The 12093-nt window shown below is 31.8% G+C and overlaps 1 protein-coding gene across 1 annotated transcript; it reads right to left on the bottom strand.

Moving 5' to 3' along the window:
- Positions 1 to 7310: 7310 nt before the first annotated feature.
- On the bottom strand, positions 7311 to 8166 carry LOC124930474 (putative pectinesterase/pectinesterase inhibitor 38). Its single transcript, XM_047470815.1, has 3 exons — positions 8088 to 8166; positions 7948 to 7984; positions 7311 to 7866 (listed from the first exon to the last, which is right to left on the bottom strand). The coding sequence occupies exons 1-3, from the start codon at positions 8164 to 8166 to the stop codon at positions 7311 to 7313; spliced, it is 672 nt and encodes a 223-aa protein (XP_047326771.1).
- Positions 8167 to 12093: the final 3927 nt, after the last annotated feature.

Below are 12093 nucleotides of genomic sequence, written 5' to 3'. Positions count from 1 at the left end.
TTAGAGATCAGCACAAACTCCACATCCTAAAGTAGTGATACAAGGACAAGCACTCTGACATGTAATTGTAGAGTCTAATGTTAGAATCATTACATGTACATGATATACTAACTTGTGAGTTTATTTAATTCTCACATTAAATCATTACATAGTAATTATTAGAGCTAACTTATAAACTTTTTTTTCAATAAAAAATTATTTTGATAAAATTTTAATGTAATTAATTTAAATAATAACAACAAACTTATAAGTATAGTCCAATATGATTTATAGGTAAATGTTTAGTGTGTGAAACATTACTATCTAATAATAGGCTTTTGACTTTATATAAAACATGTCTTAGTAGGGTACCTTGCAAAGCACTGTAGACTTTTGAATAAAGACAATAATTCTTTCTTTGAATATTGACATAGTTTGTAATAATAACCTTTTGACTTTATCTAAAACATGTTTTACTTAGATTACAGTGAAGAGCAGAATGTTTACACGATACGAAAAGTTTGTGCTAAGCTTTTAATCGGGTTATTAGGTTAAAACTCGTTCGCATGTGTCGTGTTAGGTCTTGATTCGTTCAAAATATCATAACTCACGGACTCGTTCTGTCGTGTCTAACTTGTTTCCTATCGTGCTAATCGTGTCCTATGTGCCAACTAAATTTGGTCATCATATTGGCCCAATTGTGTCATGTTGAGTCGATGACCATTTTTATACGTGTCATTTCGTGTCTTTACTCACTTAAAATATTATGGTCCAAAGGTTTAGGTTTAATTCGTGTCCATGAATTCAATCACACTAACTTGTGTTAATTCATTTGTATTATTGTATCCATATACTGTCTACTTTATAATTGTAGATATATTAGTTTTATTATCTTTATTAGCACTAAGGGTATTTTAGTATATTAGCACTTAAGGGTATTTCAGTGTATTGTAATCACTAAACTATAACACTCTTTCCTTACATTCAGTTATTTTATATTTGCAAATAAGAAAACCCTAGCCCTTTCTCTCTTATTTTTATCATGGTATCAGAGGCTCAATTTATGGATTCTCTTTGTTCAAACCCAAATAATCAATCTACAATCTTTCGATTTGAATGTGGTGTTTGAGTCTGTAATCGTCAATGGTATTTTTCGTTTTCGCTTCCTTTTGCCTCTAGCTAATTTAATTTGGAAATTTTGTATTTGTGTTGCATCGTGCCGCATCGTTTGTCGCGTCGTGTCGCGTACGTGCCATATGTGTTATTGTATTTGTATTGTGTTTTTGGTCATTGTATTCATGTTGCCGGTTGTGCCATGTCGTGTCGCATCGTGCCGTTTCGTACCATATTTGTGCTGCTATAATTGGGTGTTGTTGGAGATTTGTATTCGTGCCGCATCGTGTTGTGTTGTGCATTATTTGTTGTTGCTGATTTGGGTGTTTAAACCAGGTCCTTACATAGTTTTGCCAATATTTGTGCTGCTTTATTTGGGTTGTCATTGGAGATTTGTACTCGTCTGATATTGATAATACAATTACTGCTCCAACCATGGATTCATATATGTTTGAGAAGTTTGAGCAGTTTAAGCAGTTCCTCACCTCACAGCCACACGCCATGTCCGCCTCCTTTCATAAAGGTTTGTCATCATTTGATAATTCAGGTAAATCATCTCCCTTATGGATATTAGATTCATGCACATCTAATCATATGTCTCCTAATATTAACTCATTTGTGTCAGTCAATTCTGTTCCACCATCTTCCGTCAGAATGCCGATGGTACTCCAATGCCATGGAAGGAATTGGTTGTGTACATACTCTTGTTTCTCTCCCAAATGTCTACCATATTCCCCGTCTTTCTTATAACCCTGTATTGTTAGTCAATTATGTGATTCTGGTCTCACAGTTTTGTTTACTTCTTGTCAATTGTTGTGTTAAGGACCCACATTCACAAAGGTGGATTGGGACAGGCCGTAGGAAATGGAGGACTTTATGTTTTATAGACTCAAAGTATCAGGTTGCTGCCGCCAGCATTGACTTGTCATCATTTCGTTTGAATCGTTCATCTTGGAATTTTACGTTGGCATTCTTGTTTAGGTCATGTTTTTGGATCTCGTTTAAAGTTTTTAGTGTCTACTAGAGATTTGGGTAGTTTAGAAAGTATGATATTTTGATTGTAGTGGGTGTAAATTGGGCTAAATTTTTCGGCATTACCTTTTTATAAAGTGTTTCTTTTTCCACTACTTCATTTGATCTCGTGCATTCTGACTGTGTGGGACCGTCTCCAGTTTTTCTATAAGGAAGTTCTCGATATTATGTTTGGTTTGTTGATGACTTCACCTCGTATACTTAGGTTTATTCTAATGAAACACAGGTCTAAATTTCTTACTATAGTCACCAATTTTCGAGCTCACGTGAGAACCCAACATTCTTCAGTCATTAAATGTTTTAGGTGTGATTTTGGGAGGTGAATACACTTCTAATGATTTCTCTCAGTTACTTGCCTCTGATTGGTACAATTCACCAAACCTCATGTACTGACACTCCTCAACAAATATGTGGCTGAAATAAAAAACATCGTCATCTTGTTGAAATAGCTCGTTCTTTTATGTTATCAGCCGAGGTTCCTAGTGTGTTTTTGGGGGAAAGGAGTTCTTACCGCTGATCATGCAATAATAAAATCCCAATATATCATAATTCAGGTTTGTCCTATTTGAAAAATTATATGGTCATTCACCTGATTATTCCTCGTTGCGTGTTTCGGTGTATTTATTTTGTCCTTCGACCACATGTTGAACGCAATAAGTTGTCTCCCCAGTCTTTTTGGGTTATGGTGTTGGTCAAAAGGGGTATCGTTGTTTTGATCCAATTAGTCAAAAATTATATGTTTCGTGTCATGTTGTGTTTTAGAGGACATTTCATTCTTCTCTGTTCCTGGTAGTTCAAATCATATGACCCAAGCAGATCTAGTTTGTATGATCCCTTTGATATTGAGCCCGATGAATATATATCTGATACTTTAGTTCACGATACATCCACCTCCCATGTCCCTGCTCCTACGACCACCCAAATTCCGGATGAGATTGCGGATCCTCTTCCTAGTCTATCTGATACTTTGGTTCACTATACATCCATCTCTCATGTCCCTTCTCCTACGACCACCCAATTGCGGATGAGATTGCAGATCCTCCTCCCTGTCACTCCACTCGCATTCGTAAGTCTACTAAACTTCTCGATTTTAAGTATTGCTCTTATTTACTTAATTTGCTTCGTTGTCACTTATATTCATCGTTTTTTGAGCCTTCATCGTACTAAGGAGGCAGTTCGTGATCCCCTTTGGCAACTGCTAGGCTGAGGAACTTACTACTTTACATTAGACTCATACATGGGATTGGTTTCACTACCGCCTGGAAAACATGCCATTGACTCTCGTGGGTCTATAAGATTAAAACAAAATCAGATGGTTCCATTGAGCGATACAAGGCTCGACTTGTTGCTAAAGGTTATTCTCAAAATATGACATGGATATGAGGAAACATTTGCTCCTATTTCGAAAATGACAAATGTTCGCACTTTGATTGTTGTTGCTTCGGTTTGCCAATGGAAAATCCGATCAATGGATGTGAAGAATGTTTTTTTGAATGGTGACTTTCATAAAGCAGTTTATATGATGCCTCCTCCGGGTGTTCCTCATCAACTTAGTGAAGTTTACAAGCTTCGCCAAAGCTCTTTATGGTCTCAAACAAGCACCGCATGCCTGTTTGAAAAATTCTCTATGGTGATCACTACGCTTGGCTTTCTTCCTAGTCACCAAGATTCGGCTTTATTTGTCAAGCGTACAACATTAGGATGCATTCTTCTATCCTTGTATGTTGATGATATGATTATTATAGGGGATGATCATGATGATATTGAATCATTTAAGTCTGAGTTAGTACACTCATTCGCTATGAAAGATTTGGGCATGCTACATAATTTTTGGGAATTGAGGTAGCTTATTCTCGAAAAGGTTATCTCTTATCTCAATCTAAGTACATTGTTGATTTGTTTGAGCGTGCTCGACTAACTAACAAACCGAATTGTTGATACACCCCTTGAGACCAATGTTAGAGACTCTCCGTCCGATGGCACCCCTTTGGAGGATTATGGTCTTTATCGTACCATTGTTGGTAGCTTAGTTTATCTTACTGTAACTCGCCCAGACATTGCGCATGCAGTTCATGTGGTTAGTCGTTTGTCACTCCACCTACTACGGTTCATTGGGCTGATGTGCTTCGTATTCTCAAGTATCTTCGGGGCACTCAATTTCATAGTCTCATGTTTCTTTCCACGTATTCATTAGAGTTGCGTGCCTACTCTAATGCGAATTGGGCTGGTGATCCTACGGACCGCAAGTCGACCACTAGATATTGTATTTTCCTCGGTGATCGCTTATTTCATGGAAGAGCAAGAAATAAGATGTCATCTCTTGGTCTTCTACAGAAGATGAGTATCGTGCCATGGCCTCGACTACATGTGAATTATTTTGTTATACAGATTACTTACTAATATGAGTATTTCTCTTTCTCACCTACTCCGCTACATTGCGATAATCAACGTGCTATCCAGATTGCACAGAATTCTGTCTTTCATGAGAGAATCAAACATATCGAGATTGATTGTCATGTCACTCGTCATCATCTACAGACTCCCCACCATCACTTTGTCATTCGTTCCTTCCTCCTTGCAGATTGCTAATATATTTACAAAAGCGCATTCGACTTTACGCTTTCGTTTTCTGACTGACAAATTCTCAATGCATATTGTTGTTTCATCGTGAGTTTGAGATGGACTGTTAGATCTATTAGTTTTATTATATTTATAACACTTAAGGGTATTTTAGTATATTAGCACTTAAGGGTATTTTCAGTCTATTGTAATTACTAAACTATATAAACTTTTTCATTACATTCAGTTATTTTTATGTTTGCTAATAAGAAACTCTAGCCTTCCTTCTTTATTTTATCAATAATGACCCTCAAATATATTCTCCCTATGGTCGTCCAAAATTGTTTGGACAAACTTTTGTAAGTCGACCGCCACTCTAATGGTGCAGTTATGAAATATGATTCTCCTCCGTTGGTAAAAGCTGCTCTTGATTGAGAAGTAATGTAACAATGCAGTGGGAAGATGACAAAATTTTGGAAAATACATGTGTATTCTCGAACATAAAGTCCACGGTGCCTTAGATTTCAGGACTCTCGGCATTGCTTCACATTATTTGGACATAATTAAGGTATCTTGGTATTCCCGAAACCTTACATAGAAATAAAGTTGATTGTGCTTTTAAAATTTATGGCCCTGCCGTGTTTTCAAATGTTAAGTACATGGAAAACAAAATCAGTCGAGAGTGCAATACAAAAGAGAATGAAAAGAATACTAAGGTTATTAGTTAAAATTAATATTAATTGTAATTAGTTTTCATTTAGTTAAAAAATATTTCACAAATTGTTAGTTACATATGTCGTGTTTTTGCCGGTTGGAACCCACTTACATTGCTCCTATCACTCGACACAATTGTTTTGTCCATTCCATACCTATGAGATTAGCATGGTTTTAGTTGAATGGAATGGTAATTGTCTCTTTATAAGTTACGTACACATAATATGAATAAAATATTCATAACTACAAATTGGAGCTTAGCACAACTTATATATACTTACCAAAAGGCACATATTGGCCACTTAAGAGATATTAGAATGTAATAATTGAAGTAGAGAATATGACTTGTTGAATATTATATTTATAAAACATGCACTAAGGTTAAAATTATGGTTCCATTTAAAGGTCTTAGTATGTGAAAGAATTTTAATTGACAATTCTGAAAGAAGAGAATGATGACTTTAATTACGACACAACTATCTCACTCAGATCGTGGGTTGGACACGGCATAAGCACAAGTTGGTAAGACACGACACAATCACAAGTTGTCAAATCATGACTGATTCAAATTCATGATTCACTTAATAGAGGACGGGCTCTTGGCACTTGGTTCAGATCTTGAAGTAAAAGTGCTAATTTTTTGGACAGATGAAATGTTGGAAGAAATCTGTAGAGACATGAAAACGATGCTTGCCAAAAAAGGAAAAAAAATAAATCTGTCGAGACACGAAGGACAATGCTCGATACAGATTCGACTGAACTATGGAAAAAAAACTCACTGGGATTTGTGATAAATATTATAGAGAAATATGAGATTATAGAATCATTTGAGTTCTCCTCCAATGACTATTTCCACCATTGAATGAGACAGCGAAAAATTGTGAATAAATTCCTTTAAGAAGGAAAAAACCTGTTCTGATACCATATAGAATATAGAAGAGATTGTATTAAATGATCTCTCAATTACATAGGAGATGTTTCTTATATTTCTTGTATATATAGACATTAAATTTAAAGTTACAAATAAACTAACTAATATAATATAATATAATATTGATATTTTCACAATTATCTTTCTCTTATATTATATAAAATATCGATTATTATTTATACCTGTACATTTGATTAAATTCAATATATTCTCCTTGTCCAAAGTAGGTTTTGACCAACTTTTCTTTCTTCGGATGTACTTTTGTTCTAACCCCCATAGTGTTTATTGGGCTTAATCATTGCATCTTTTCTCTATCCGAGGCCCTCTTATTCTTCCTTCTTTACAAATTAAACCAAAAACTTCTTCTATCATTTGTCTTACCTTTGAACTTTGGCGGGGTTGAGCTGGTCACTCGGGTTGGGCCTTTTGGGCTGTCGACTGGGTTTGACTAGTAAAAAAAAGAACCTATTATTATTATATTATATTTATTTATTTTTAAATTTTAATTTTAATTAATTTGACAGATCCATTGATACAATGCGTAGAAAACTAATTGTACCATCTAATTTAATTAAATAAAAAGGGTTAATCTCACAAATTTTAAATAAATATTATCTTAGAGTCATATGATTACCAAATAATTAATTCAAAATTATTTCTACCGGTCCATGCATGAACGCTGCCCAGTGGCCGAAGTCCCATTTACAGAGGCGGAGCCAGGATTTGAAAGTTACCCGGGCTAAATTGTTTTCAAAAATGATATGCCGACTATTATCAAGTTAAACAATCAAATAAAACAAGTTTTACAGCCGCTATTATACTTTAGTGGCGGCAAATTATCAATAATTACGGTATTTTACGTTGTTAGTGTCATTTGAAAGCATAATAAAGCAAATAGATTACCGATACAATAAATAAACAAAGTAGTTTTTGCATTTATAAACTTATATTTCTTGTATTATTTTGTATTTTAGCAAACAATTCACATCAGATCTTGAAAGTATGGAATTTGGGTAGGAATCCAGTTGTTTCCCTTAATAAAATTCCTAACAGTAAATTGATTGGCCTCAGCTTTAGTATGTAACAACTTGCACCATCCGACCCTCCTAGAGGTGTCTGCTCCAGCACCTCTGTTATCATACTCAGCATAATATAGATTATGCACCAGTTTAGTGACATCCCAATTCATCCATCCTTTGGGATCGATAAGTGGATGAATATCCGACTGCATTATAACCACCCTCGAGTAGGTTCTCCACGGTCGGCCAAAGTAGGTCTTGACCCACCCCTGCAAGTTGGGTGCAGCTCTAATGGTGCAATTGTGGAATACGTATCCTCCTATGTCGGTAGGACTATTTCTTGATTGAGCCGTGATAGTATTTTGTTTCCCATTGAGGGGTGTACGCGCGAAGATGATAGAATTTTGGAAAACAGCTTTTGCATCCCCGAAAATGAAGTCCACTGTCCCATAGATCTCACACTCACGATAGAATTGATGCCCTTTGTTTGCACATAAGGTATCCTGATATCCCGAGAACCTACAACGATAGAAGGTCGATCGTACTTCACTTTTAATGCTATGGCCTGATTATTGGATGCTCCTGCCGTGTTTTTCAAACGTAATATTCATGGCAACAAAATCAGCCCCGAAAATATCTACAAACGAGAATGGAAGAGTTGGTAAGATTGTCATTAAATTAAATTTCCATTGTAATTAATTTGTAATTTAGTTCAAACGATTTTACAAATTGCTATTTACCGGCAGTAGCTGTTTTGGCTGTAGGGAAGCCACTTCCATTGCTCCTATCACTTGAGGACAAACGTTTTGTCCATTCCATACCCTATGAGGGTTAACATGGTTTTACTTGATGGAACAATAATGTTCTCTTTATAAGTTCGGGTTTTATTATTATATATGTACGAGTTATACTGTTGTTTGGAGCTGCCGCGATAGCTGCTCCAATAGTAGTGTATCCACTACTTCCATCTCTCGCAACGTATATAATATTTTGAAGAGCACAAACTTCACTGTCAAAATGTGATGATAAAAGGGAAAACAATATAACACATAATTGTGGAGTTTTCATATTGAAATCAATCACCTGTACATGATATAATAACTTGTCATAACTCATTTTTAAATATTAATAAGTAGAGGTAGTTAATTGTGACATAAAATGATACAATAGCGATGGTGGTTCATATGTTGTCATTATTGTTAACTTTGAATTAAAATTTTCAAGATGAAGTTATACACTTCTGAATATTAAGAAAGATAGGTAAGAAATTCAAAATTTTCATCTACTAATTGAAGAGAAAAGATAATGAGGACACAAGTAAAAATGAACTTAAATTTGAGCTTACCAAAAGCACACTTCTTTCTTCTATTCAGCTTCAAGTAGAGAAGTTGGCTAGTTGATTAGTGTATTTACAACCCATGGAAGAAGGCCATAAAATTATGATTTCTATTTAGAGGTAAAGTGTGTGAAGATTTCTAGATGATAATTTTCTAAACATGTCTTAATCAGTAGATGGTGTAATAAAAAAAAGAAGAGATTTTTTTCTAAACATATATATTTTTTTCTAACACATATATATTATTTTTCTAACACATATATAATATTTTTTCTAAACATATATATATATGTTTTTCTTAAAATTATATTTTTTTTTTTCTAAACATATATATTTTTTTCTAAACATATATATATATTTTTTTCAAACATATATATATATATTTTTACACAAGCAATGGCAATCAATTTTGTTGTTTTGGGCGATAAGAACATGTTAATTTTTTTTTTATTAATTGAAAAGACAATAAAATCATTTGAAGACAAATTTTATTTAATATATTAATTTAATATATAAAAAAAATTAAGATTTGTCAAATTATATTTCTATATAGAGCTTTAGTGTGTCAATACTGGATATCTTGACACTGATAAACAAAGAATAATTCTTTCAATATTATATACTATAATATATATGAACAATGATAGAGACGCGCGACTTGAGACAGCGAGCTGGGAGCGCGATGCCTACGTGGTGTGCCTACGTGGGTGACATGGTAGAATATTCTCTCCTTTTAATTAATTATTTTCTCTCTCCTATTATTAATAATTAGTTACTGGAGAGAAAAATAAGTAATCGTGAAAATAGAAATATTATATAAACATTATTTATAAGTAATAAAACTAAAAAAATATTATAAGTCAATATAAAAAAAAAATAATAAAAAAAAGAAAAAAGAGGCCATACAAAATATTTGATAAATAAAGGAATTGAAAAGTCAAAAAATAAATAAAATAAAAGAGATAAATTCATAATTAACTAATCATTGATATTAATTAGAGTTTTAGGGTTTAGAATTTAGTATTTAGATTTTAGAGTTTAGGATTTGAGTTTAGGGTTAAAGGTTTAGGGTTCGAATCTATTTAACATATTATTAAAAGGGTTTTAGAATTAGTATTTAGGTTTTAGAGTTTAGGATTTGGAGTTTAGGGGTTTAAGGTTTAGGGTTTAGAATTTATTTAAACATATTATTAAAATATTTAATGTGAGAATTTGTTGTAAATTATTGATTTATTTTAACCGTTAAACGAGAGATAGTAAATATCAAATAAATGAGTAAATAATAATCGTGAGAATATGGATAAATGAGATAAATTAATTTGTAGAGATAGAGAGAAAAATTATTTAATAAAAGGAGAGAGAAATTAATTAATAAGAAGAGAGATAAAATAATTAATAAAAAGAGAATATTCTACCTGTCAACCCACATAGCACACCACGTAGGCATCGCGCTCCCAGTCGCTGTCTCAGAGTCGCGCTCTCTATCATTCCTCTATATATATAGACATTGTTTGTCATAGTAGTTTACTATTTTTCTGAAAATGTCTTAATAGTTATGAATTTTCCTTCTTTTAAAGATATTTGAGAACTTTCTTAAATAGTTACACGAATTAAGCTAGCTTGCTCTTGACAAAGGAAAATGTTACAAATTTTTAAATGGATCCATACCTTATGAAAAAAAATTGAGATTCTTTAATAACAATGGCATCAAATTGATTCTTTAATTTGCGATTAGTAATTGATAAGAAAAACTTGTTGTATGTATTTTGGGTAGTAACAGATAACATATTTAATTTTGTTTGAATAGACAATGATGATGTTTTTTCTTGTTGAGGTTAACCTTTTTTTTACTAAATGAAAATACAATAGAAACATTTTTAAGATCAAATTTTAAATAATAACAAATTAAAGTTGTGTCAAATTACGATTTCTATTTAGAGCTTTAGTGTGTGAAAACAGAAATGTGAAGTTACACCATAATATTAAGATTTTTATCTAGAAGCTTGGGTGTGAAAGACTAATTATATGTACCAATGGTTAATAAAGAAGAATTCTTTGAATAATTTTTTATTTTATCTAAACATGTCACAATAGGTTATCAATTTTTGTTTGTTTTAAATTATTTTAAAGCTCTTGTTAATTAGTTTAATAACTAAGCAATTTGTTGATAAAGTAAACGTTTATATTATTTTTAAATAGCATATTGATTCTTTTGTTGTTTATAATTGGCAGAAAATATTGTTGCTTGAAATATATAAGTTATGTATAAGAAGTAGTAAAAAATGCATGTATATGACTAAAAAACAAGTAAAAGGTATATTTATATAAGCTTACACCCCCACAATAATAAAATTAATATAGGTATAAAAAAAGAGAAGAAAAAATGAAAAAAAAAAGAGAAAAAACACAAAATGTTGGCCAAGAAACACTTTGATTTTCACAAATTGATTTCCACAGTTGAGCTCATCTTAATGATGAACCTTGAAAAAACATGCTTTGTTTTAGTTTGAATCTATAATAATGATGAAGATTTTTTTTTTTGTTGACACAAAAAACAACCATGTATCCATTTCTATGGAAAAACACAAGCAATGACAGAGTCCATTTTGTTGTTTTGAGCAATAAGAACATGTTAACATTTTTTTTATTAATTGAAAAGATAATAAAAACATTTGAAGATAAATTTTAATTAATATATTTATTTAAATAACAATTAATAAAATTAAAGATAAGTCAAATTATTATTTCTATATAAGGCTTTAGTGTGTCAAAGACTGACATTGACAATTTTAAATAAAGAATAATTCTTTCAATAGAGACATTGTTTGTAATAGTATGTTTTTATTTTTCTGAAAATGTCTTATGATAAAATGAGATTTTTTAATTACAATGACACAACAATGACATCAAATTGATTCTTTAATTAGTTAATTAATTTGCTAATTGTTGATAAAGTAAAGTCTTATATTCTTTTTTAAATATAGTCCATTCACGGTGAGCGAGTCAATTATATATGAACAACAAGCATGTTGATTATTTGGTTATTTATAATTGTTAGAAAATATTGTTGGTTGAAATATATAAGTTATGTATTAGAAGTAGTAAAAACATGTATTTGACTATTACAAGTAAAGGTACGTATATGTATACAAGCTTACACCACAATAATAAAATTAGTATAAGTATAAAATATAGACAAAAGAAAATATGAAAAAAAGGTAAAGAATATTAATCAGGAAAAACTAAAATAAAATTTCACAACTTATGATTAAAAAAATAAAAAATAATTTCAAAATATTAATATAATATTTTCATAAAATAATATTTTGATAAGAATGTGTTAAGATTTATTTTTAAATCGTAATGCCTTAAACTGATATTTTTTAGTTATTTTCCTCATCAATGACATC

The sequence above is a fragment of the Impatiens glandulifera genome, chromosome 3 (genome assembly GCF_907164915.1).
Source record: "Impatiens glandulifera chromosome 3, dImpGla2.1, whole genome shotgun sequence".
NCBI classification, from domain to species: domain Eukaryota; kingdom Viridiplantae; phylum Streptophyta; class Magnoliopsida; order Ericales; family Balsaminaceae; genus Impatiens; species Impatiens glandulifera.
The sequence above is the reverse complement of the archived record's forward strand: the minus strand, read 5'-3'. Positions and strand labels throughout refer to the sequence as shown.